Below are 24,845 nucleotides of genomic sequence, written 5' to 3'. Positions count from 1 at the left end.
GCTGATGACTTTAATAATGAGCTGATCACTTTAATAAAGAGCTGAATATTAATAAAGGCATATGCCCTGTTCTTTTCAAGATGGAGGCAAAGCTTGGCCTATCCCTGCTGTGGGGGTTGGGAAGGCTCCGGGGCCTCACAGTGCCCACGATGTCACCGACAGCACCCTGCACCCCTGAAGCATTGTGAGGGTGAATTCAAAAAGGTGCTCTTGGGGTTTTCCAGGCTGGAAATGAGCGTTGGGATGACCCAGCTGTCCCACGCATCACTGCAAGGCAGTGCTGAGTCCACTCCCTGCTGATATGTACAAAAATCACAGCTGAATTCTAAGACACCTGTAAAAAATACCTTTAAAAAAGTACTTCTACAAAATGCATTTCCAAAGTGCACAGGGAAAAATAGTTGTTCTCTCCCACTCTGGTATTTTATATAATGTATTTTGTAACATGTATTATCACATATGACCTAAACATGATGATATAAAGTATATAACAGCTATGATATAATATCAATATAATATCAAATCAATATAACATCAACAGAGGGTCAGCCAAGGGAGGTTTACCAAAGGTCAAGCAGCTCTGAAGGGAGTGGAATTCCTTCCCTCCAATGCCATCTGATGGATGTACATAAAGGGGGGCCCCAGCATCTCCACAAAACAAGTTTATTTTTTTTTCTCTGTAACCATCACAGCTAAGAAAAAAAAAAAAAAAAGCCCTTTTGTTCCTGGGGTTTGGAGGATGAGTGTTGTGTTTAAAAGGAGATATTCCTTCCCATCGGAGAGGAAGTGCCACTGGAATCAGCGCAATAAAGCAAAATGTCAAAAAAGTCAGCAGATTAATGAGGGGAAAAGTCAAAATAAAATAGAATGACAGAATCCCACAATCATTAATGTTGGAAAAGGCCTCCCAGACCACCGAGTCGAACCAGTGCCCGATCTCTACCTTGTCACCAGCCCAGAGCACTGAGTGCCACCTCCAGTCTTTCCTTGGACACCTCCATGGATGGGGACTCCAAACCTCCCTGGGCAGCCCCTTCCAATGCTTTACCACCCTTTCCTGGAAGATATTCCTCCTGAGTTTATTCCATATATTTATTGTCAGCACCTGCCCCTGGCCAAGCACAGAGCCCCCCCCCAGCATCTCTACACAAACACAGCCCCATCCACCTCCAAAAATCCCTGTTTAAACAATGTTATCGCTGCTATTTAACAAGGGCAAGAACAGAGGAGTAACTCCTTGTTTACCATGAAATATCCCTTATGTAACAGTCCAACCGTCTCCTCAAGCCGTCACCCTCTGAACCCACCCGTGTCCCACAGTGGCCAAGGGACCTTGTCCAGAGCCTCCTCCTCCTCCCCTGCTCCTTTCATGGCATTTTTAGCCATTTCATAGCACTTTTAGGCATTTTCCCCTTCTTTTTCCAAGAAATCATTAGCTGCTCCTATCCCTTTTTCTCAAAAAAATGGTATTTTGGAGCCAGATTGGATGGTGATTGGGGTGAGGGTCTCCATCCCATCCTGCTCAAGACCTTCACAGTGTATAAAAGCTTCTCTATCCATTTATAGAGTTTCTATATCCAATTTATAAAACTTGTAATTAAAACTATAAAATTATCCAGTTGCATCAAAAAGCTTTTTTTTTAACATGAAAACCTCCATTTTACCTACTTTTTTTTCAGCTTTTAATGTCTCAACTACTCAGGAAGCAATGCAAAACCAAAGTAAGAGTTTCTCTTTTTATTTTTTTTATTAAGACAATCCCACAGCTGGAAAATGAGACATCCTAGGTTACATCAGTGACTTCAAAAAAACTCTAGAAAAAAAATCTTTACAAATTTACATTTGTACAATACAAAAAACTAACAGCTCATTGCATATAAATATTACATTTGGTCTGCCAACATGTGGCATCAAAACCCCTGAAGTATTCATTAAAGGGACCTGAGATAGCGGATGTGAAGATATGGGCATAAATATCACCTGAAAAAAAAAATAGAAAGTAGACATAATTCTAATTGTTTTATGCATTTTAGGAGTATTTTAAATCCAGAACATGACCTGGACAGCCTAAATCATGTGAATTTTGCTCCAACATCAAGTGGTATTTCTATATGAAACCTGCTCTAATGACTCATGGAGGAACGAAGATCCTGAATTAATATTTCTACAGAAAAATAATCCTCAGATGTTGAGTTCTGAACACACCCAAGAAGCCACCACTCTCTAAGAAGAATTTTAGGAAGAGAAATGGTGGATTTGCATTTTACCTGCAAATATTCAGCAAAATTTCAACCCCCCCAAAAAAAACCTCCTCACAGACCCAAAACTCAGGAAGATCTGCAGTGCTTGCCAATGAACCCCCCCAAACTGAGGAACTGCTCCTAATTTCCCACTGGTGGAATTATTCCCCAACTATTTACACATTTGCCAGCTCCCCAGCGTGGCTGCAGTTACTACCAGGAGTAGTAACTCCAAGTGCTTGGTTTGCCTTGGAAGTCTCACAGACTCAGATCAGGTACCCACATCCATGCAAAAAAATGTATTTCAGCACCATTTTTAGAACACTAGAGTTAAGGCTGTGACAGCAATTCCCACTGGAAATCTAAATTTTTCAGGGATTCGTAGCACAGTTGTGTGAGTTCGCTGTGGGCCGAACACAAGGTAGTAAAAATGTACAAGCTTCCGACAGGTCTTTGCATTTCTAAGACTAAAAAAAGACGAGTTTTTAGACTAAATTTTGCAGGCTGTTACTGTACATAAAGGAGTTTTTTTACCATGTGTAAACCTCGGATATACTGAAGAGTTGAAAAGTCTGTCGCTCATGCGCAGGGATTTGCTATAATACACATTGTAAGAACACAACAACAGCTCCCTGCCTATTAAATATAGAGTTAGCCTTGGAGGGTTAACTGCTTCAGGAAATCATCAGCATTTTATAAAACTCTGCAGGATGGTTTTAACATAAAAAGATAAAATTAAGACATGTAAACACACAAGGACATTTTTAACCCATGAGATCCATGACAGGACGCTCCAGATCAGGACATAGCATTCTTAAACCTAGAACTGTTCACTTTTCCCTGGTGTTCACCATTCAAAGATGGAATGAATCAAGTTTTTATCGAAAAATAGTGATTTAAACTGATTTTCTGATGTTAATATTCTGTGATTTGGAGCATAGAGACATTCCCGAGACACCCACGAGCAGCTTTTCCAAATGCTTGGCAAGGGTCATCTTGTTTTGGGAAGTCAAGAGAGCCTCCAAATATTTTATTTTTTAAAATTCATTAAAAATTTTCTGCCACACCCCTGGTGCCATCTATTTTCTCTGCTCTCTGAACTACTCAGTCCTTCTGTTTCCCCACAGGAGGAGCAGCTGAGATGGACATTGAGGAAAACATTCCAGGAAAATGAAACTATGCAAACAGAACACAGAATTTGAAGGAGCCAAAAATCCTCCATGAATTATTTCTCCACAATTCTTTTCAGTTTTTGTGTCTGCAGGGTGGGAGTGGTTGGGATTAGGGGCTGGCCTCTGCTTGGCTGATGGAGAAAGGAGTGATGGAAAGAGGGAGAAAGGATAAAACTGCCCAAATCCATCGAAGTTCAAGCACTGACAGAAAGGTTTGGATTAAACCTAACAGCCTGGCTGGCCAGCCAAAATAAAATTCATCATGATATCCAAAGTTTCCAAGAGAATAAATAAATAGCCTATAAAAGGAAACTACAGGCCAGAGGTGGGGCATGGCAAAGAGGAAAAGAAAAGATGATGAAGAAAATAAAAAGCAGGTGAAGTTTGGGCTGAATCATGGAACTATTAAGGTTGGAAAAGGCTCCAAGATCATCAAGTCCAACCTTCAACCAAATCTCACCACGGCCACTGAACCACCAAGGGCCACATGTGCTCAGCTCTTGGATGGTGACTGCCACCTCCCTGGGCAGCCTCTTCCAATGCCTGACCACTTTTTCCATGAAAAAGTTTTCCCTAATATCCAAGACAACAGCACTTCACTACTGCCAAATAAGCTTTGTCATCCATGCCCCGGACTGGAGAGAAAGGAGAGCACTGTGGGGACAGTGGATTGGGGCTGGGAGAAGCTGAGAGCAAAGACACGCAAGATTTCAGCCCTGTCTCTGTGGAGGATGGAGTGTGTGGGCCTGAGGCCTTTCCCAAGGTGCCCACAAGGGCCCTGAGGAGCCCCAGCAGCTCAGGATTGGGATCTGCCAGTGGGACATCTCACAGGAACAGAGGCACCAATGACCAAATACCTACAGGAACCGAGGAGCTCCTGGCCTGCCTGCTCACCCTCAGGAATCCCATTCAAAATCAGACCTTAAATCTCATTCCTTAGGCAGAGTCTGGAGTTTTTTGGTAAGAGTGCAAGGAAAGAAAGCACATTCCTGACTGCAGCCTGCCCGGAGCTTGGCAGGGTCTGGAGCAGGGAGACACTTGGATGGTTTAAATCACTTTAAATCCTGCTTCTGCTGCACCTGGTGTGCTCATCATAAGTTTACCACACCCATAAGTGGCTCCTGATAGGATTTGGGATTTGAGAGCATCCAAGTTCTTACAAAAGTGTAATTATTCCACAGAACTATGAGAAATCAACTGCCCAACTCAGAGAAAGAATCCAGACACAAATCCAAGCAAAAAGAACAGCTCTAAACCCAAGTTAATTGCCATGCTTATAAAAGGTTCTCATGCACACACACACAAAAAAAAGTTGTTTTTTTCATTTTTTACACTAAATTCTGCTGTCCCAGCACCCCAGCACCTCCTGCTCTAGCTCAGTCATGGGACACACTAATACTTACACCAAAGCAAAGTGATGCTTCACTGGTATCTTCACAGTACAGAAAAAAGATACAGTTAAGAACATATTAAAACTTACTCTAATTGCTGCTAAAATATACCAACTTATAAAATGATTTCTCTGGAATCCCTGTGGTTTCTCTCTCCCCAACCCCTACACAAAATAAATAAGGAATAAGTGGATTTTCAGCCAGTCAGAAATAGAGGAAAAAAGCATCTATTTTGCATTTCAAGCTTTTCAGGTTTTAGGACAGAACCCATAGTGTTTACATTAGCTCACAGGACTGATCTAAGGGATATGATTCCAACTATGGACTGATGCATACATGCTATTCCTGGTTACCATATGTAAAAAGACCAATCAGTCAAACAAATAATACATTTCTTATAAATATAAATGCGTGTATATATACAGATTTATGAGAGAGATGACAGGACAGGTGTTTATACTTTAAAGCCCAACAGGAGAGCCTCTGCACTTGGTTTTTTCCCCAACCCCCACCAAAAACCAAATCAAGTCCAGCAATGGATTACGGCTGATTCCAAACATTCCTTACAAAATTAAAAGTGTGGTTTTTGTACTGTACCATAAACTCATAATAATGAGCAATTTAGAATATACTCTCCTCCATCACAAAACTAAAATTCTGCTTTTTTATTTTCAAGTCATTTTTGCATCTAACTAGGATTTTTTTGGAAAGTGAGATAAAATAGCTAGTGCTTAATATAGAAAGTCAAAAATTAAATTCCTTCTGCATCTGAGAATATACATGGGTCACTCTTTGCTGCCTGACGTTTTCCAGAATTATTGACCAAACTTCAGGATATTGGATGAAAGCTCAAAAAAACCCCAAAAAACCTTGAAAAACTCCACTGGAACGTTGTAGTCTCTTCTGACTTGTTCTCTCTGTAACCTGACTCTGAACTGTCAGACAAGGGGAGGGAATTGGAATTCCACATCTATTCCAGCCAGAGCCCAGGAAGGAAGGAAGAGGCCGCTCACCTCCACGCCACTGCCGAGGTCACCGAGAAGCCAGAGCAGGGGTCTCCTCACCAACTGCACTACCACTTCCAGAGGATTTCAAGTCAGCATTTCCCAGAACAAGAGCACAGTGCAACAGGAATTCTGTTCTGGAAGCTTGAGACACAAGAGTCAGTCTGGGGGAGCAACAGCTCCCTCAGTACCTCCGAGGGGCCAGAGGGCCCAAACCACATTTCCATGGAGCACGGGGAAGTGGGGGCCAGGCAGTCCCTCTGTACAACCAAATCCCAAACCTGCCCCAAACATCTACTGCTGATAACTCTGAGAGCCACTGCATTTGTTTTCATGGTGGCAACACAAGGAAGATAAAGCTACTTACAACTTCCACACCTCTACGCTCCTTCTCGCCTCCTTCACCACGCTATGAATAACAGCATCTATTTTCTTTTCAGTTTCCAGTAGTTGTAAATAAGAGGTAGCTGAGCTACTATTAAAAATCATGCTTTGAAGAGGAGGAACCTTTCAAATGTTGAAGTCACTCCTTTAGCTGCACAGTCTCTATTAATACTATAAAAATATGAGAGGACAAAAAGAAAATAGATGCAAGTAACTTTTGCATTTGGCACCTTTTGTCTAGATATTCATACTTCTCAAGTAGTCTCTTTTTAATAAAGTTAATGCACACATAGGACACACCACATCAAATGTTTGCTACATATTTACAAGGCACCAACCCTTTGTCACTGTTTTTACACAAATAAAGAACCGATACAAAGCACATCAGGACCCCCAAAACTGTAGTATGGACATACTTCAGTTCAGCACAATTCCATCAACGTTTAGCCTGGGAAGATTAAAATAATCCAGATCCTTCTTACAATATAGAAACTGTAAACATTTTATAGCTGCCTTTAGGATTGGTGTATTGTGCAAAAGTTATAATTATTACTGTGTCTAAGGATTTATGGCAGAAATCACATAAAAACTCTGTAAGAAGGTGCTATTTATATAATACAAAAACAAAACGAGGGAGAAGTCATAAGCGTGACTCGAAAATGCCATGTTCTTACTGAGAAGTTGGAAGCCTCTGTAATGTGATGAACTTGTAGCGTGTGGGGAAGACTTTCTGTAATTTAAGGCCTAATGACTAAGGCTTGTTTTGACCAATGAAGTGTGGAGATCTGAAGCTTTAAAACAAACACAAACTGACAGGATGGAAAAGCACCACTGTGAAATGTGAGTGGAGTCCCCGCACAACTTGCTTGGTAGAATTTCTGGTAAAATCCCTGCAGTAGAAGGCCATTGAAGTTCTTTTAAAATTGTTCCAAAGTTTTCCATCTGTCAATAATTCCATCCCATGAGATGGCTGACCCTGGCTTTTTCTGTCATTTTCCGCACCCTGCCTGACCTGGAAGTACCAAGGTTCAAAGGATCCTCGGTGTGCAAAAAATTGTCATTGTCGGAGTCATCATTGTACAGGACAGTTCTCCTGCCCTCATTCCTGGTTTTGATCTGAGGGGGTCGGCTGAATCTCCCTCCAAACACATTCTCTCCAAACTGTCCTCCAAAGAGGTTTTCAAACTCATCATCGGCGAGCCGGGCGCGTTTTGCTCTGGTGGCTCCTCGTGAGGCCCCTCGGCCTCTCCTTCCTCCCTGGCCACTGCCTCTTCCTCTGCTGCAGCCTCTTCCACCTCTGCCCCCTCTTCCCCCTCTGCTCCACCTGCCCCACCTGCCCCACCTGCCCCTCCTCCCTGTCCCTCGGCCCTGCCAATTCCGTTTGCCCCCAGTAAGTTTCCGTTTGATTTTCCGTTTGGGTTTTTTGGATTGCACAACTTTGCTGTAGTCGTGGTCACCATCGATGTAATCCTGGTCTGTTCTGGAGGTTGATTCCGAGTCGGAATCAGAGCCACTTCTGCTTTCAGAGCTGGAGCTGGATCCTGATTCCCCACTTTCTGATGAAGACAAACCAGACTTTTCCTTTAATTCTCTCTTCTTTTCCTCCTCCTCTGCCTCCTCCAGGTGCTTTTCCTCTTCTGAGGTGCTCAGCAGCTTCCTCTTGACTCCTGCCCGGGGTTCTCTGCCATCCCCATTGGTGAGTGGCCCATCAGGAGAGTGATCTAAGCAAACACAAAATAACCCCATCAGCATCACACCACAGTCAAACAGGACACAGAAAGTGGGATTTGTCTCAGTTGCCTTTGGGATTCTCCTCAGCTGCCTCTGAAGTGTGCTCAGGGATGATCCACTGAGAACTACTCACCCTTTACATGATGTGGACACAAGCAGGTGCTCTAAGGGGAAAATCTATCAAAGTAAACACAGTTTTTATCTGGAAACAACGACTGCAAACTCTCCTGAGCAAGAGTTCAGTGAAGATTCAGGCAAAAAAAAGGAGCCTGGAGTGATCAGGTTGGACACAAACACCTAAAACTCAGTCAGGTGAATCCTACCTGAGGTGCCAAGGCAGGAACACTCTAAAATCCATTTCAAAACTAAATATATAAAAAAATAACATTCTGCAAGCAGCATTTATTCCCTATCAAATGCATGGCCTCCAAAGGCTTAGTCCAGGGAATATTAATGGAAAGCGTAACTCGAGAGTCAAGGACCCAAGAAAGCTCACTGGGATTGCTGAACACCTTAAATGAAAATTAAATAAAGTATCTTGCTGGCCTGGGACCCAAAATCCTCCATGTTTTTCAGGGTTATGAATCTGACAAAGAAGATTAAATATCTTCATTAAGACAGGGCAGGAAAAGCTCACCTGCAGCATCCAGCACTGCCACAACACAGGAGTGTGGACTTGGGAAAGGCTCCAGGGTTCTGCAAATGCTCATGTAGTACCTACTTCAGTGGAAACTCTCAGTAACTCATCCCCAAGATTACCACACCTGAACTGTCTCCCTTCTAATCACAACTACTTTGTTTTGCATGTGAGAAAAATATTTAAATGTTTTTGTAAACTTTTTTTCATCTTTGGTTTCAGCTTGATTAATAAAAGGCAAAGGTTTTGGGGTGGGGATTCTCTTGGTTTGTTTGCTTTCTGTAACTCCTGAAGGAACTGTTGGAGTTTAAGAGCAATCAAATTTTCTATCTGGAGAGATTTTAAAGGACTTCACTAAAGTGCACATGGAATCATCTGCATTCCATACCTCAGACAAGAACACCAAAGAGTAAAGGAGTAAAGTAAATTCAATTTTTTGGTATGGTTTAGGAATATATACAATGCTACACTGAAGCAATAATTCCATAAACATCAGACAGAAGTAAGATCTTTCATCTCTAGTGAAACCAGTCAGTTAAAACACAGAATCTTATTATTTCTTACCTTGTTTCACTGGTGTAGATTCGCTCCTGACTGGTCTACTTTTCCCTGGATCTATGTCATTTCCACTCCGGCTCTGTGCATTTGAGCCTGACGAAGATGGTTGACCCTCCAGCTCTTCACCAGTGGCTGAACCCAGAGGTTCTTCTGCTGTATCTGAAACTTCAGACAAGACACCACAAGGGGACAGGGTGATTTTTATACTCTATTTACAGGACTGTGTCTGGGAAGGTCCTGTATGCCCTGAGTTAACAGCTCAAGTCAGGGTAATCTCACCAAGCTGCTCTGCAGCCATGGAAAGACAGATTCCTCTGGAGTGTAACTCCAAGTAGGATTAATTTAATTAATTATCTGTCACTGCTGGAGGAGAGAGGCCCATACACAGGTAAGTCTGGGCTTTTGTCACTGGAATAATTCTTATCACAGCCAGACCCAGGTTCCCAATACCTGATCCTTACCCAGAACTTCCCAACAGCCAAACTCAGCTAAAACAATCTATAGACAACACACTTCCAGGACCTTGCTCCTTCAACAGGCGGGTTTTGCATGCGTCTCATGAGGACAAGACTCAACTTGCACAGACCAGCTGCTGTAAGAGAAAGGCTGGATTTCTCCTCACCATGAGATGAGACTGAAGAGTTAGTCCTGGTCAGGGGCAGTGAGGTATTTTGGTTTGGTTTAGGTTGAATCTTCATTTGCTTCTGTTTCCCTTTTGGGCTGCAAACACAGAATACCCCAAAGAGAGAAATCTGTTATCACCAAAGACTCAAATACAAAACTGATTTCTCCTGCAAAGTGATCTCTTTATCTCTTTCCATGGTGTGATAACACTAAAAATAGTTACACCATGGTGCTGTTTGCTAAAGATATAGGAGTTTGCAGGGACAAGATTTTATCTCCCCTTTTAAAACCAACAGTCAGTTTACTTAGATAATGTATCAGATGAAGGTAGGGAAGTGTTACACAACACATTCTCAACAGTTAAAAGGCAAAGAGACAGCTGATCTTTCATTTCCTCCAGAGGGAAAACTTGTAACTACATCATCTTTCACTTACCAGAATTACAAACTACAAACCGAGCATGATTTTATCTCCCAAAAGAGCAAGTTCATCGGGAAATGAGCAACACTGCTGCTGGTTGTTCCCAAAAGCACATCTACCCCGTCCTCTGGAATGGCACTGCCAGCCAGGCTCACCATCCCTGTTTTACCTGGATGCTCTGCTGGTTGAGGGGGAGCCGCTGCTGCTCCTCAGCCGTTTTCGGTACCGAGGCCTTTTCCTCTTCTGACATTGCATTGCTGACTTGTAATCAGAGATGATGCTTTTCATGTGATTTTCAAATAAGGCAGAGAGTCGAAGGGTCATGCTGTAAATCTGCAGTGAGGAAAAATGGTCAGGCTTATTAGAGTTGAGTAACTTGAAAATCAACCAAAAACCATCACAAAGATGTCCAGACTTTGTAGCACAAAGAAAAAGTTTGCAGTGATGTTCCACTATGAGGTTCTTTATAGAGTATTTCCTTCCATGAGCCATGTGTATTCTTGCAACAGAAAGTGTTTTCATAAAAGGATCTAATAACAGTACAAAATATTTCCAGAGTTGAAGGAAAATGGATTTCTGGATTACTGGAATACGGTCCCCTTTGTCAATCCCCATGAAGCATGGAAGCAGGCCTTAAGATAACTTGAATACCAAGGGAAAAACAATTGGATTTCATGTCTCCTCACCTTTGTTTCTGCACTAAATCCCTGGTGAACTGTCCTTACACCACCCTTACAGAGCTACAGAGAAGCAACCCAAAATGTCCTCAGTCCTAATTTCTGTAAACCAGATGTCAAAATCTTTAAACCACTTTCCTGTCCTCTTTCTAGGCCTTGCTTTTGTGTAGCCTCATCCACAATATGTGCAGTTATCAATCTGATAGCCTTATTTACAGGGATAATTTATTGGAAAAAAAAGCAACTGGTGACCAGTTTTCTGTTACAAATATTGCAAGGAACAGCTGCAACAGTGACCACAGCCCCAGATGAAAATGGATGTTAGAAGTCATCTGGGAGAGCAGAACAAAGCCAGTTTATAACCACAGAATTGATGTATCCTGGTTATTTTTATTACACTAAGCAGTGCTTTGCTCTTCAGATCTCATTTCATGTGTTTTATTCATGTAGGGCCAAGGTCTTTGTTAAAAAACAGGCATTAAAATTTATTACTTACACGAGACTTTTTATTAGGAGTGTAAGCCTTAGAGTTGCAGAATATTAAATGAATATCTTTGTAGAATTCCAAGGGACTGGTGTAGTTTCCTGCTTCCAAGGTTTCTTTCACAGTGCTGAAGTCCATGGGAGTGTCTACAATATCTTGATAATCCTGTGAGAAAACACAGGAGAAAAATCAAAGCTCTCAAATCCTACAGCAGTAACATCACCTCAGTGTTCATCCAGTGGCTCAAGTCAGTCTTTTACTTTGAGAGTTGTTGCAGATAATTCCCTGAAAACATCAGCTCAAAAACAGAGAGGACAAAGCCATGCCCAGCATGGATGTTCTACCAAAAGAGGACCAATTCTAGATGTGGAAGCTGCACTTACAGGGTAAGAGAAGAGATCAACAGGCTGCCTGAAAGGCTCTGAGTCCTCTCGTTCATAAATCAGGTTTAAGAGCTGCTGGCACTGCTCTTTCCAAGCATCAGCACTGGCTTTCATAGGCTGCCTCTTCACTCTTCGTCTCACCTGCAGGGAAACAGGTATTGCAGATGGTATCAGAATATTCACATTGTTCCCTTGAAGTTCCTACTAATTTCCAAGCATTCCCCAGTTAAAAACAGAAATCCAGGAAGATTAAAGCAGAGCTGATGGCACAGCAATATGCAAATTAGACAAATAAAACAAATTTGCCTTTTCTGGTCATATATAACACTCAAACCCAGGAGAAGCTGCAATATTTCAGCTCCACCCTTGCTGTATTTATTAGTTGCATTGAAATTTGACTGCTGGAGATATTTTTTTAATCAAAGTTTTAAAAAATGACCAAAGCAGAAATTTTACTCACTTGTCTTTTCCCAGAGGAAGTGCCTGGAGCGTCTGAATCCACATCTACTTCTGCCACCTAAAGGCAAAGGGAATGATCACACACAGGCAGTTCTGGACAACCCTCAGCCATGGAAAAAGGGTTACAAACCAGCCAACAACCACCACAGGGCACTTGGCAACAGGAACTACAGCACATTTCAAACTGCACTGAAGGGGAGAAGGTGTCAGGAGAGGGAAGCAGCTCAAGGCAGTGATATCTACCCTGGATTCTACCTGACATTTCCCTCCAGGGATCAACTGATGGGAAATGACACAGAATTACATAAGGAAATCAGCTTTGCTGCCTCACTGACAATGGAGAGCTTTTGTCCTTCTGACTGAGTAACAGCTCCACTTCCCAGCTCCCCTCATTACTCATCCTTCCAACAAAACATCATGTACTGAGAGAAGATTAAAGACAGACAGTTCCAAGAAGCATTTTTACTACAGGAAGGTTATTGTCCCAGGTGAGCCTAAACAGCCTCATGTCCAAAACTCAGTGCAATTACCCATAAAATAAAGACTCAACAAAAATAAAAATTTCTTTAATGTGCTGAATTTTAAAAGGCAAGGAAATGATCTTACCTCCTCTTCCTCATCAGTACTGCTCAGGTCTTCTGCTTTCACCTTGTTGTAGATTTCTAATATATCAGTACAGCTCTGATCTCTGCAGGACAATGACAAAAACCAAGGTAAACAATGAAGGACCCAAGGAATTGGAGCTGTGGTGTCTGTGAGGTCCATACTCACCCAATGAAGCGGAGCAGGACATCTGTCACAATTTTGGCTGCTTTGACTATGGGGCTGTCTGGCTCGTTGAAAGTCCTGGCATTGTGTTCAATGTATCTTACCTCCCACATCAGGGCAGAGATTCTCCTGAAAAATACACAAAATTAAAGGAATGGGATGGAGAGGAAGGTGTATGTTATTTTTCTTCCACATGCAGTAGGATTCTTCAGTAAAAAACTGAATTTGGAATTCAGATCAAGCAGAAACAGGTGGTCCTCAGAGAGGAAAATAAGAGCAGGGCATTATTTATTCCCAAATTAACTGGAAAAACAGATTTCCAGTTTCCAGCATTATTCAGTCCCCTTCTGGCAACTGCAACACAAGCAAAGACCCTGCTCAAAGGCAGCAGGGATGGAAACAAACCAAACATGCTCTGCCTCCAACACAGAGCAAGGCTTAGGGTGTTAAACCAACACTCCAGATCGAGCTACGGCAGCGTTTGCCTTAACAACATGGCCAAGTGTTGTAATTTAGATTTAAGGGGGGGGGTCCCCGGGGAAGGTTCCCCAGGAGCCCCCCAGGCTCTAGGGTCGTGGGTGTTCGCATGCTGGCAGGTAAAGAGACTCCAGACGCTGGTGAGGTGCTGATGAGATGAGGGTTTATTCGGAGTCTTACCCCGGGAAGGCAGCATGGTCACTGAGGGAGAGGGGGAAGGGAAGGGGAGAGAGGGAAGGGGAGCCTATGGAGACCTCCCGGGCAAAGAGAAGGAGCCCACTTCCCCTTGCACTCTTAACAGGGAGTTTCGAAGTAGGCGCGGTAAGATTCCTCAGCCAATAGAGTTACAGATACACGATACTGCAGGGAGGTTACAGACTTGAGATAAACCATACACTTTCCAGGGGTGAGCCAGAGCAAACCATTTCCATAAAATGCAATTCCACAGCCAAGAGAATTTATTATTCAGGAAGACTCACTTTGCCCAAGGCCAATCTGATCTCAGGCAGTTGCTGAAGGGACTTTAAACAGCATTCAGCTCCACATACTAATAAATGCAGTAAATGTCAGCTACAAACCCAAACTCACCTATAAAACCTGTTTTCAAGCCTCCTCCTGATGGAGGTGAGGTCAGTTGGATAAGCAACGACAGTGCAATACATGGGATAAGCACTAAGGTCCACTGGAACAGCAAAGGGATTAGAAATGTCTGCAAGACAAAAGACCACAATCATTTAGATGCCTCCAAGGGATGTTATACCAAGATTCCTTTTAATGGTTTCTGGGGTTTCTTTCAAAGAATTTGGCAAAAGCAACGCAGATCTACAGCTGAGGATGTCATTACCCACAGGGCAGGGTTCCTCCTCTTGTACCATCTATTCCTACTCTTGAAAAAGCACTTTTTGTTTAAGTAGCACATCTGAGATTCGTGTGCCAGCAGCCAATTTGACTGAAAGGAACGTGGCATTTGCACTTACAACAGGAATACTACAACACGCAACATCAAGTAAGAACACAGACATGTCCTGGATGTAGAATTTAAAGCACAGTGTGCTATTAAATGGTTACAAACCAGTTACAAGGATTTTGGAGGTGAGGGTATTTAGTGAGGATTTGTTGGTTGGTTTTGAGGGGTTTAATTATATGTTTTGCTCTTTCACCTTTAGATATGACCCACTGGGAAGCCCCACTGAAGGAAATCAGGTGAAGCCCCAGAAAAAAAGGAGATTTAGCTTGGAAACTGAAATATGAAATTTAAAAGGCTGTTTTCAGTAATTTAGTTGAGTACATTTCAAATACTCCACACCAAGTCCCAGCACTCCATCCCATCTACTCTTCAGTCCTGTGCCACCTCCCTGATATTGTTAATCCTTCCCCCTTTTCTCTCCAAACATACCAAGGGAAAGAAGCTGCTCAATCCCTCGGATTACTCGTTCACATTCCTCATCTCTGGAATGGGCCCCCCATTCTCCTTCCTGGGGTTTGTAGAGAAGAGCTGTCAGCTCCTCTGGGGTCACAGGAACTCCAGCACCGACCTCCTCTGGATACACAGCTGGAGAGGAACAATTCCAGAGGGTAAATCCAGGGCCCCAAAGCTGTTTGCTTTGTGCAGGGATAGGAATCCAACACACACTTACTTCCTTCTGGGATCGGTTCCATGTCCCATGGACTCATCCTCTCTCTTTCATTGTTGTCCCAGCTATTAAAAAATTCATTCAAATGCACAAGTTAGAGCTGAATATAAAGACACGCCTTTTCTTTACCAGATTTGACCCAAAAGGTCACTCCAGTTAGGAATAAGACATTTCAACTCCCTATTTTCCTCTTATATCTCCTATAAAGTCAGTGCACTGCTGTTCATACCACAAGTGTTGCTTTAGGAATAGATTCAAAAATTAAATGGGTAAATATTCAAATTAAGGAAATATTCCAAATATTCTAAAATAAATAAATAGTAAGTAACAAATAAGTACAATACATTAAATTACATAAGTAAATAAAGTGTCTGGGTATGTATTTAAATGGAAAAAGGTATTCCAGTTCTTGAGGTTCTTGATCCTATTTCTGAAGTTCTCTGAGTTGTGTAAGAGCCCCAGGACATGGAAATACTCACTGAACACTGTAGCACTGGAAGGAACTATCAGGATATTCTTCCTGGAAAGGCTGCTGACTCTCCACAGTCCCAAACCACCAGGCATCATCAATGATACTGCGAAATCTATCCCCTGGAAGGGCAAACATTGCATTCAGAAAAGGAAAAACATCAAGAATTGCTAAGTATTTCCTTTTAGAGAATCAGCTCCCTCTTTTGTGAATGCCCTACTTCCATCCTTACATTTTGCACCACAGGAGTTGAGCCCTTGCCCTCAGGGCAGGACTTGCCCATCTCTGGGAATTACTCACAGCTGCCTCACACCTCAGATCCCAACAGATAGGAGATTGTCCTGCTCTCACTGCCCTTGGAACAGTTTCATTTCTCTTTTTTTTTTTTTTGCTACAGGAATTGCAGCAAACATCAAATAAAAGTTTCCAATAACCTTTACAATATCACGTGTGTATAGTCCTTTGCATCCTGCAATGAAGACACTGTATCCCATTAAACAGCTGCAGAAATGGTGCAAAACACATGGAATTGGGAAAAAAACTACTCACCTATTTGCCAGTTCCTTTCTTTGGCTTCATTATAAAACTGATGCAGCACAAGGAAATCAATAACATCTGGCATATCGTGGTACCTTCAGGAAATAAGACCAAAAAAAGTTGCTATTACCCAGAAATACAGTTCTAGATGAACTACACAGTCCTCAAATTCCATGCATTTGGGATAACCATTACTGCCATCATCATGCCTTGCACAGTAAATAGGAAAGGAGGAGGGGGAAGCTTCTACACTGCAAGGAAAGCTCTTGAAGAATGTTATCAGCATTCCAGTGACTTACTTTATGGAAAAGGATTCTCCTGTCATTTTGCCTGTGACTGGATCCAGGAATGCAAGCTTCAAGCAGCAGAGTGTGGGAGGCCCAACTTCATATTTAATTCCTACAGTCTTCACAAATTCTTGTTCCTAGTTAGCAAGAAGCATGGAACAGCATTATTTTACCTTGCCAACAACAAAAATATCCATTTTAAAGTGAAACATATTAATAAAACCCAAATATATTTCCACTTTACAGCACAGGTAATTTCATCCATTACATTTTCCCCTCCAAATACTAAAATCAATCACTGTCACCTCAAAAAGAAAAATGAAGAAGCTCATTCCCTTGGCAGGTTTGTGAACAGGATTTCTACAAATTATTTAAGAAGGTTTTAAGGAACAAACCCAGTTTTAAGCACACCAAAGGTTCTCCCTGACCTACCCCAGGGACCCCATCACTCTTGCACAGGGGGAAAAAAGGAAACTCTTGCTCTGAAAACAGAAATTCCACAATAGCCTTTATGTTCATGTCCTGTCAAAGCCCATCCTAACAGAACAACTATTTCCTTTTCCTCACAAACTGATGATGCCTTGGAAAATTACAGATGGAATCACTGAATATCTGAGACTGGTAACTGGGTATTTTCCCAGTAAAACAATTATTTTTATTAATAGAACCACTGGCATGGTTAAGTGAATATGAGCACATATATGGGCTCTTCTCTTGATATGAAACCTGAGGAAAGCAGGAAAAAAATGGCAATACTGTGAATTAAGTCTTGGGAACTCATTCAAAGCAAGATCCAGTGTTTAAGAGAACTCCTGCACACATTCAGGTGTTTAAACCATGATTTCTTATTTCTTACCACAGCATTAAAAACAAGAAACAGAACCCAAATGCTCAGGTCACTGTAGAGTGGCAAGAGAACCACAAACAACTCTGCAGTGGTGGGCTCTGAATGAATTCAGTGTTCAAGCAAAAATAAATTGTGTTGAAAGAGACTCCTGAGAATCAAGTCCAAAACCAGGAAGTGAACAGATGTAAAGACTTTGTGTTAATAAAAACTGACTTTAATATTTACAATTAAAACTTTGATATTGACATTTAAATCAATGCTTTCTTTACATTTTTCATGCCAGTTTTCCATGTCAGTTTAACATTACAAAGGCGTTCAGCCCTTTGAAGTATTTCTTAAACTTACCCTGAGTTCCATTTTGTTCCATGGTTGTTTTTGCTTGTTAATACTGTAAATTTTGGCTTTCCTGACTGCCCTCACATAAGCTTCATGGCCTTGCCTAAAGTAGATGATCTTAAAGGAGAAAAAAAAGATAAAATTAAGAGAGAAAAAAGAGCAAATGAAAAGAGAAAAGTAGAGAAAATTATTTTACTGATTGTGCTCTTCCTGTACATTCTATACCAGGTCTTATCCCTTTCAGAACACATTGCATACTTATTTATTTAATCATGAAACACTCTTCTAGTTAAAAATATTTATATCAGCCTCCAAATTGGCACCTGCTCTGTGCTTTAAAACTGGGATCATTAAGAAATGTGCAGGTGAAGATGCACACCAAATTTTTCCTGCCAATCCCAAATTACCTGTGCAGAAAAAGGGATGCGGGATGTGGATCTGTAAACAACAAACTGCCTGGGAATTAACAAAGTTATCAAAACTCAGCCTGTCCTTAACACAATTCCCTGCAAATATTGCTGGGTAGAACAGTCCAAAGCAAGCTGAGCTGCTCATTCCCCTGGGAATGTGAGAATTGCTGAGGGCAGTACCTCATCTCCCATCTGGGGCACGAAGGGCGAGCGGCGGGGAATGGTGTCCAGGATCCACTGTGGGGCCAGCCACTCCTCACTGGGCTCCCCTTCGAGGGACAGCAGCCCACTGGCTTTCTAAACACAGCACATCAGGAGATAATATAGGTAAGTTACATGAACAAGTCAAATATTTGCATTAATTTAGAATGCAATCGACACAATATTCAAAATAGAGTTAATTACTACGGAAAACTCATCATGCAGCAGTTACTGCAGGTAAGATACAAGGAAAAGCAAATTGTGGAGTGTCATCCTTCCCAAAATCTCCACTAAATAGCAGAGTAAGACAGGTTTGTTATAAATATAATTGAAAATTAAAACCTTCAAAAATCATTAAAATGTCCATGGCAGGGGGGTGGGATAAGATGATCTTTAAAGATCTCTCCAACCCAAACCAGTCTGTGGTTCTATAATAAAGAAATAAATTGTATTTTTATAAGTATTCTAAATGTCTTTAAAAAAATACCAGGAAAAAGAAATCTGACCGTGTCAATACAATACAGAACCATTATAAATTTACAACAAAACCACCCTGTTGTAAACCTGACTGTGGTGAGGAGCATAAATCTGGGAGAAAAAAATGGCATTTGTAATGAAGAATCACCTGTGGGAAATATGGAAGCACAATAAAACAAACAAAAAAAATTCTTGGTACCACTGGTACCACAATTACTGTGATCTCTATAATTTTTTTTTTTACTCTACACCCATTTATGAAAAACTTTACTTTGAAAACAACCACTAAACCCTAAATTTATATTCATAAAGTACAAAAGACACTAAGAATTACACTTGCTGACCTTTTTCCTTGGCTGTTTAAGTTTCCTTCGCTTTGGCTCCAGCCCTTTTGTTCCCTTCATATTTTCATCTTCAGAACTACTACAGATTTCCTGAGCTGCCTGCCTGGTTTGTCTCTTTGGAGGCTGAAGATTAATCCCAGCATCTGCTGTCCAGTCTGAATATTCACTTGATGAATCACTGCAGATAGTGAAAAAGTTGTAAGAAAGAGAACAGAAAACTTCAGTTTCCCCACAGTGGATTGAAAAGTCCAAACATTTGGACTCTCCTGGTTCTGCTCAGGATGAGCACAGAATTTTGTTATCATGTGAATTTAAAGAAAAACAAGTGCTCTCTGATTTGTGATTTCAGTAAATTCTTTTATCAATCTGAAAATCACAGTAAAACTACTTCTATGACTGATATCAATTCTCATTATCTCACTGATTTACAGACTGACTTCATAAGAACTGGCAGCAAAAAATGCATGAAACATTTAAAGAACTAGAGCACTTCCCTAAAAATCCAGTTCTGACTTCTTTAATACCAAATAATACCTGTACAGCATTTATATGGCAAACTGGCATTGATTTTTTCAAGAAGCTCTTAATTAAAGACAATATTTTCTTACAAAACATTTTTTTAGAATTGTTTTTGACTTTGAAAAGAAAAAGAACAGAAAAAAAAATCATAATGTAAAAGGTTTCATGACGAACTGGTTAAAAATTAGTCTTCAAAATGAAGTCTGAATATCTCAATATCAACTGTCCTACTTAAATCCCATAATAAATCAGTGTTACCAATTCAGAGCCCAGTGGAGGTACCTGGAACTGCTTTCACTCTGCCAAGCTGCCACAGGATCATCCATGGATGCATCACTTGTGCCAACAGTCTCATCTTCCTGTAGTGAAAACAACAGGATTCACTCTGGGGCCAAGGGTAAAACATTTTTGTTTGCAAGCAAATTGTGTCACCTGAGGAAAGCTTTGTATTCAAGGGCTGGTTTAGCTTTAAAGAAATAAATCCAAAATTTCTCCCTATACCTTAGTTAATATTATAATATATCCTTATATAGCTCCTATAAAAACAAATGTGAATTTTAATTATATCAGAACTATAGAATGAGTTCTTATTTAAGTGTTTGATTAATAAATTTTAGTGTCCAGGGCCCAGCTTTTTGAACTGTTCTGTACTTCCAATGCATTTACAAAGCAACAATGTTCAATCTCTTCCTTAAGGAGAACAAGTTATATTTATCTGGTATCTTTTAAATTCTTCCCTTGCCAAAATCGATGATTAATACCAATATTCAATCTCTTTCCATGGCAGTCTACAGATGTAGATGAGATCAAAGCACTGCAAAATGAAATCAAAGTCCTGACCCAGAATCCATGTGCTGTATGAAATCCCAAAATAGCAAGTGGTTTAACACAACCCAATTAAATTTACTTGAAAATGTTTCAGGTTTCTAAAAATACATGAGCTGTTTTAAGCTACTTTTGAACACTGTCCTGGCATTTAGGTAAGTGATCCTTCACTCTCGAAGACCAACATGCCACAGGAACACCACAAATCCCAGAGACTCAGTGACCTGAGTGTTTCTTCCCATGTGGAGAATCACAGAATATCCTGAGCTGGAAGGGACCCACAAGGATCAGAGTCCAGCTCCTGGCCCTGCACAGACACCCCAACAATCCCACCCTGTGTATCCCTGGGAGTGTTGTCCAAACGCTCCTCGAGCTCTGGCAGCCTTGGGGCTGTGCCCATTCCCTGGGGAGCCTGGGCAGTGCCTGAGCACCCTCTGGGGAAGAACCTTTTCCTAAAATCCAGCCTGACCCTGCCCTGGCACAGCTTCAGCCATTCCCTGGGTCCTGTCCCTGTCTAAACCTCTCTGGATTCCCAAGACTGCTCAAAAAATCATCAAGAGAGGCTTTGTGATGGCATCAGCAGCAATTTGAGGATTCTTGGATGAATTCTCTCAGGTCCCATCGATTTGTAGGGATCCAGCTGGAGCAGCAGATCCCCACAAGGTCAGACCTCAGAGGAGCTGTTGGACTTGTGGCGTGCACAGGGGTTCTGGCTGGCTCCCTGCTGGATGTGCTCGATGGTGGAGCGGGTCTGGTATGCGTGCTGCCGCTTCCGCTGGTTCCTGCGCAGTGAGCGGCCGCCTCCCGCCTGGAATTCGCTCTGCCAGGGGGACAGGAGCACAAACAGGGACAAATCAGGGAGTTACTCATGAGTTACACAGTTAAAAGGTGCCTGGTTACAGTGGCTGAGTGTTGCACCCCAGTTACAATTGAGCAGTAAGAAATCATTGTAAAATTAGACATCTCTGACACATTGTGGATGTTTTAGGTGTGGATTTTTGGTTCAACAGAAATTCTACTTTATAAAGTAGCAGTCTTTGGAAAGGAAATAATTGAAAATACCATTTTTTTCTATAAAACTCCTGCAGTCTCTGCATAAGATAAATCCAGCCCCTTGTGACAGTTTGGCACCTCTACTTTCCACAAGTCAAACTGAAAACCCACCGTGGCTCTGCGATTTTCCTTTCCCAGCATCTCCCCACCACTGAAGTCTCAAGGATAGAGATTTACCACTATTTGGATATTATAGACAGCCAAATCATATTTACAGAAGGAAGAAGACAGTGAGCCAGGGAAACAGGACTATTGATCTTCTAAATAATTCAATAAAATTGGTTTAGGGGTTTTTTGTTGGTCTTATTTTTGTTGCTCAGTGCTCAGAACTGCTTTGCTCCCAAGTTGTCTCTTCCAGGGCATTAACTCACCCGTTGTAAGGTGTGGGATGGCTTTCTCTTCTTGTCAGCAGTGTATAAACTGACTTCTATTTCACCTTTGGCAGATCGACATTCTTCCTGGACCCTAATTATACATAAGAAACACACATTATATTTATTAAATCATCATGGAGCTCAACAGTCTCCTTAATATACACATTAAAATACTTGTGCTGCTCTAAGAAATCTGTGCATAAATCCCCCTAGCAGCATCCATCCATTTGCTGCTGGAATCACAAGTTAAAGAAAACTCGTTAGCTGAGCAGCCGTAATTATTTTCAAATGTATTAAAATTATTTTCAAGTCTTTTTTAAATAAAGCTTGAGGGAAATGTGGTATTTGAAGTACTGAAGAAAGACTGAGCTGTGAAAAGAAGGAATTACCATTCTCAATTCTCCATTCTGATCCCAATATTCCAAACAACCCAACCAACCAAGCCCCAAAGCTGACACCTCACTGAAAAATCACTCCAGGAGTATGGAAGGATCGTTATACATTACACAAATTAATCTCTCGTCCCACTGCGCTTCTTACTTGCTGATGCCTGGAGGGAGCTCGTTGACCACCACCCTCCTGCTCCAGGCCATGAGGTCCCTCTCGGTGGCCATCTGGCTGCGGGGCGCGTTGTGGTGCATCTGCCGCACGCCCTCGATCTGCCCGCTCCGGCGCAGCCCCACGTTGGGCGGGGAGGCCACGTCCAAGCCCGGGCTGCGAAGAGCTGGGGGAGACATAAAGAAAGAGCTTCTTCACTTCCATGAACCACCAATAAAATCATGGAGTCACAGGATGTTTGGGTTAGGAGGGGCCTTAGAGAGCAAACAGTGCCAGCCTCTGCCATGGGACATCTTCCACTATCCCAGGTTGCTCCAAGCCCTGTCCAACCTGGCCTTGGACACTTCCAAGGATCCAGGGGCAGCCACAGCTTCTCTGGGCACCCAGTGCCAGGGCCTCCCCACCCTCCCAGGGAACAATTCCTTCCCTGTATCCCATCCACCATTTAAAGCTTAACGATGGCCCAAAGATTGATAAACAAAGGTTGATAATAATGGAATCACTGCCATCATTGTCTTTACTTATCCCTCAACACAATTCCCACAGGCTTAAATATGGTAAATCACATGATAACACTGGATTTATGGTTGTGCAAAGCCATATAAAAATATCTGGTTATTTAAATACTTTATACATACTCCAATTACTTACTCAAACGGGCAGTTCATGTGGGCAAAGTCATTGATCAATGCAAGTTCTAGAAGGGAACTGCTTTAATTTCCACACTATTCATATCTGGAAATTCCTTTACACAACTACAGGGACACACAAATAAAACTGGGAACTGGGGCTGTACAACACATCAACATATCCTAAGCAGCAGAAAAGACTGTGTGAGCTGAAGCTGCCTTTTAGGCAACCTTTTTGAAATATCAACTTAGATCATAGCAAAAATGCATTTTTAACTTTTTCCCTGGTATTTTCCCTAATATTTTTCTTACTCCTTGAACTGAAACACAAGCAATTCCACATCCAAATCCTAATGAGCTTTGCCAGGAAATCTACTTCAAACACATGCAATCAGTCAACCTAGAAGTGATTTATTAGCAGCTGTGAATTCTCCCAAGGCTCAGGCTGACTTGCAGCACAGTTCTGGGCATCTGCTCCCTCCCATCAGCTGCATTCACTCAGCTGCTCATATCTGATTGAGTGTGGTTTCAGTTTTTAATCACTTTGTGTATTAAAATAAAATCACAGTAGCAGAACACTTACCAGGAGAATAATCTCAAGCTTTCTAAGGAAACACTAAGACAGAGCAACATGCTTATTTTATTAGCACTGATGCTCACTTGTGCTGCAGCAGGAAACCATTAGTCTGTCACAACACAGTATTCCACTGACAGCCCCTAATTATATGCTTTCATTTTGGCATTTTGCAGTTATGAAGTTTCATCTCTGCACTGATATCAAGATAATACAGTGAACTTCATGCTTATTTTTCAGGAAACTGGTTTACAGCAGGATAACTCCAAGCAATCAGATACAGCCCAGTTAGACCAGTGGGTGCCCTCAGCTGCCCCTTAAATTTATAATTCCTCTGTTGGAATCCACAGAACATCCCACTGCTCCACAGGGGTTAATAAGGCATACAAGAAGAAGAGAGAAAAGCATCCTCAAAGACATCATCTCATAACTGACATTAACACTTTGATAGTACTTCCTGTGATAAGGAAGGAATTGATGGAGATAAGGCTGGACACTGACCTCCATTAACAGAGTGGGATCTGTTGAGTGGAGGGTTTGGAAGAGTTTCTCCTTCATTAATTAGTCTCAGATCTTGTTCCCTCTGGAGCTCTCTGATCATTCCATCAAGGATACTCTCATCCTGGTCATTGGTTTGCTGCCCGATGACTTGTTCGACCACCTCACCATCACCTTGACAAGAACAAAGCCACAAATGCTGATAAAATGATGGATTTCTGTATTACCAAACACCATAGAAATAATCTCACTTAAAACTCTGCACCACTATTTGTCTGCTCTGCAAAACATCTGATCACCAGATGGCTTCCTGCTCTCATATAATAAATGGAGGCAAAGTTTAGAAGAGAAGTTATAAAAAAATCCCAAAATTCCAGACCACATGTAGAACATTGTGGAGTCCCTGCAACCCCTTGATTCAATATCCAGGGTCTGGCCTTTGCAAGACAGACTTTAAATCTCCCCCCAGACTGAGAGAAAGAACTCCTAAATGGTGCTCTGATGGTTTGCCCTGGTCTCCCCCCTTCCTAATGCCCCTGTCCCTTGGTTTCTCCTTTCCCCTGTCTCCATTGGTGGTGGGATCGCAATAGAACATAAACACAAACTCTTAGAAAGAGAAGAAAGAAATTATGCTTCAGTAGGTAAGAATGGAAGGTCTTTTTGGGGGATCAGTATTTTGCTAAAGTTTGTGTCTACAAGAAAAAAAAGAACTGCTTTAAAAAACAAAAGCTGGTTTTCCATGTCTTCCTCACCTACTTGATTTCTTTCTCACATCCACAGTTACAGAGATTAATAGACAATGCTTTAAACATCTGCCATATACCTGGGAAAAATCCACAGATTTTGGAATACTCTTGCCTCCAG

General features: G+C 41.7%; 1 protein-coding gene across 1 annotated transcript in view; it reads right to left on the bottom strand.

The window, feature by feature from the left end:
- Positions 1-7,136: 7,136 nt before the first annotated feature.
- LOC134564901 (bromodomain and WD repeat-containing protein 3-like) overlaps positions 7,137-24,845 on the bottom strand; it is a 58,819-nt gene continuing 41,110 nt past the window's right edge. Inside the window, exons 18-40 of the mRNA XM_063424186.1 lie at positions 23,985-24,155; positions 22,263-22,446; positions 21,720-21,813; positions 20,966-21,115; positions 19,753-19,829; positions 18,952-19,129; positions 18,110-18,226; positions 17,529-17,636; positions 16,349-16,473; positions 16,062-16,144; positions 15,523-15,634; positions 15,047-15,108; positions 14,806-14,961; positions 13,998-14,118; positions 12,936-13,061; positions 12,771-12,852; positions 12,166-12,222; positions 11,706-11,846; positions 11,335-11,487; positions 10,331-10,494; positions 9,740-9,837; positions 9,124-9,282; positions 7,137-7,912 (exon numbers count right to left, since the gene is read on the bottom strand). Of these exons, the coding sequence (XP_063280256.1) occupies positions 7,137-7,912; positions 9,124-9,282; positions 9,740-9,837; positions 10,331-10,494; positions 11,335-11,487; positions 11,706-11,846; positions 12,166-12,222; positions 12,771-12,852; positions 12,936-13,061; positions 13,998-14,118; positions 14,806-14,961; positions 15,047-15,108; positions 15,523-15,634; positions 16,062-16,144; positions 16,349-16,473; positions 17,529-17,636; positions 18,110-18,226; positions 18,952-19,129; positions 19,753-19,829; positions 20,966-21,115; positions 21,720-21,813; positions 22,263-22,446; positions 23,985-24,155 (3,494 nt within the window). The remainder of the gene's footprint in view (positions 7,913-9,123; positions 9,283-9,739; positions 9,838-10,330; positions 10,495-11,334; positions 11,488-11,705; positions 11,847-12,165; positions 12,223-12,770; positions 12,853-12,935; positions 13,062-13,997; positions 14,119-14,805; positions 14,962-15,046; positions 15,109-15,522; positions 15,635-16,061; positions 16,145-16,348; positions 16,474-17,528; positions 17,637-18,109; positions 18,227-18,951; positions 19,130-19,752; positions 19,830-20,965; positions 21,116-21,719; positions 21,814-22,262; positions 22,447-23,984; positions 24,156-24,845) is intronic.

This window comes from Prinia subflava (assembly GCF_021018805.1).
Source record: "Prinia subflava isolate CZ2003 ecotype Zambia chromosome W unlocalized genomic scaffold, Cam_Psub_1.2 scaffold_22_NEW, whole genome shotgun sequence".
NCBI lineage: Eukaryota > Metazoa > Chordata > Aves > Passeriformes > Cisticolidae > Prinia > Prinia subflava.
Note: the sequence above shows the minus strand (reverse complement) of the source record. Positions and strands in the feature narration are given on the sequence as shown.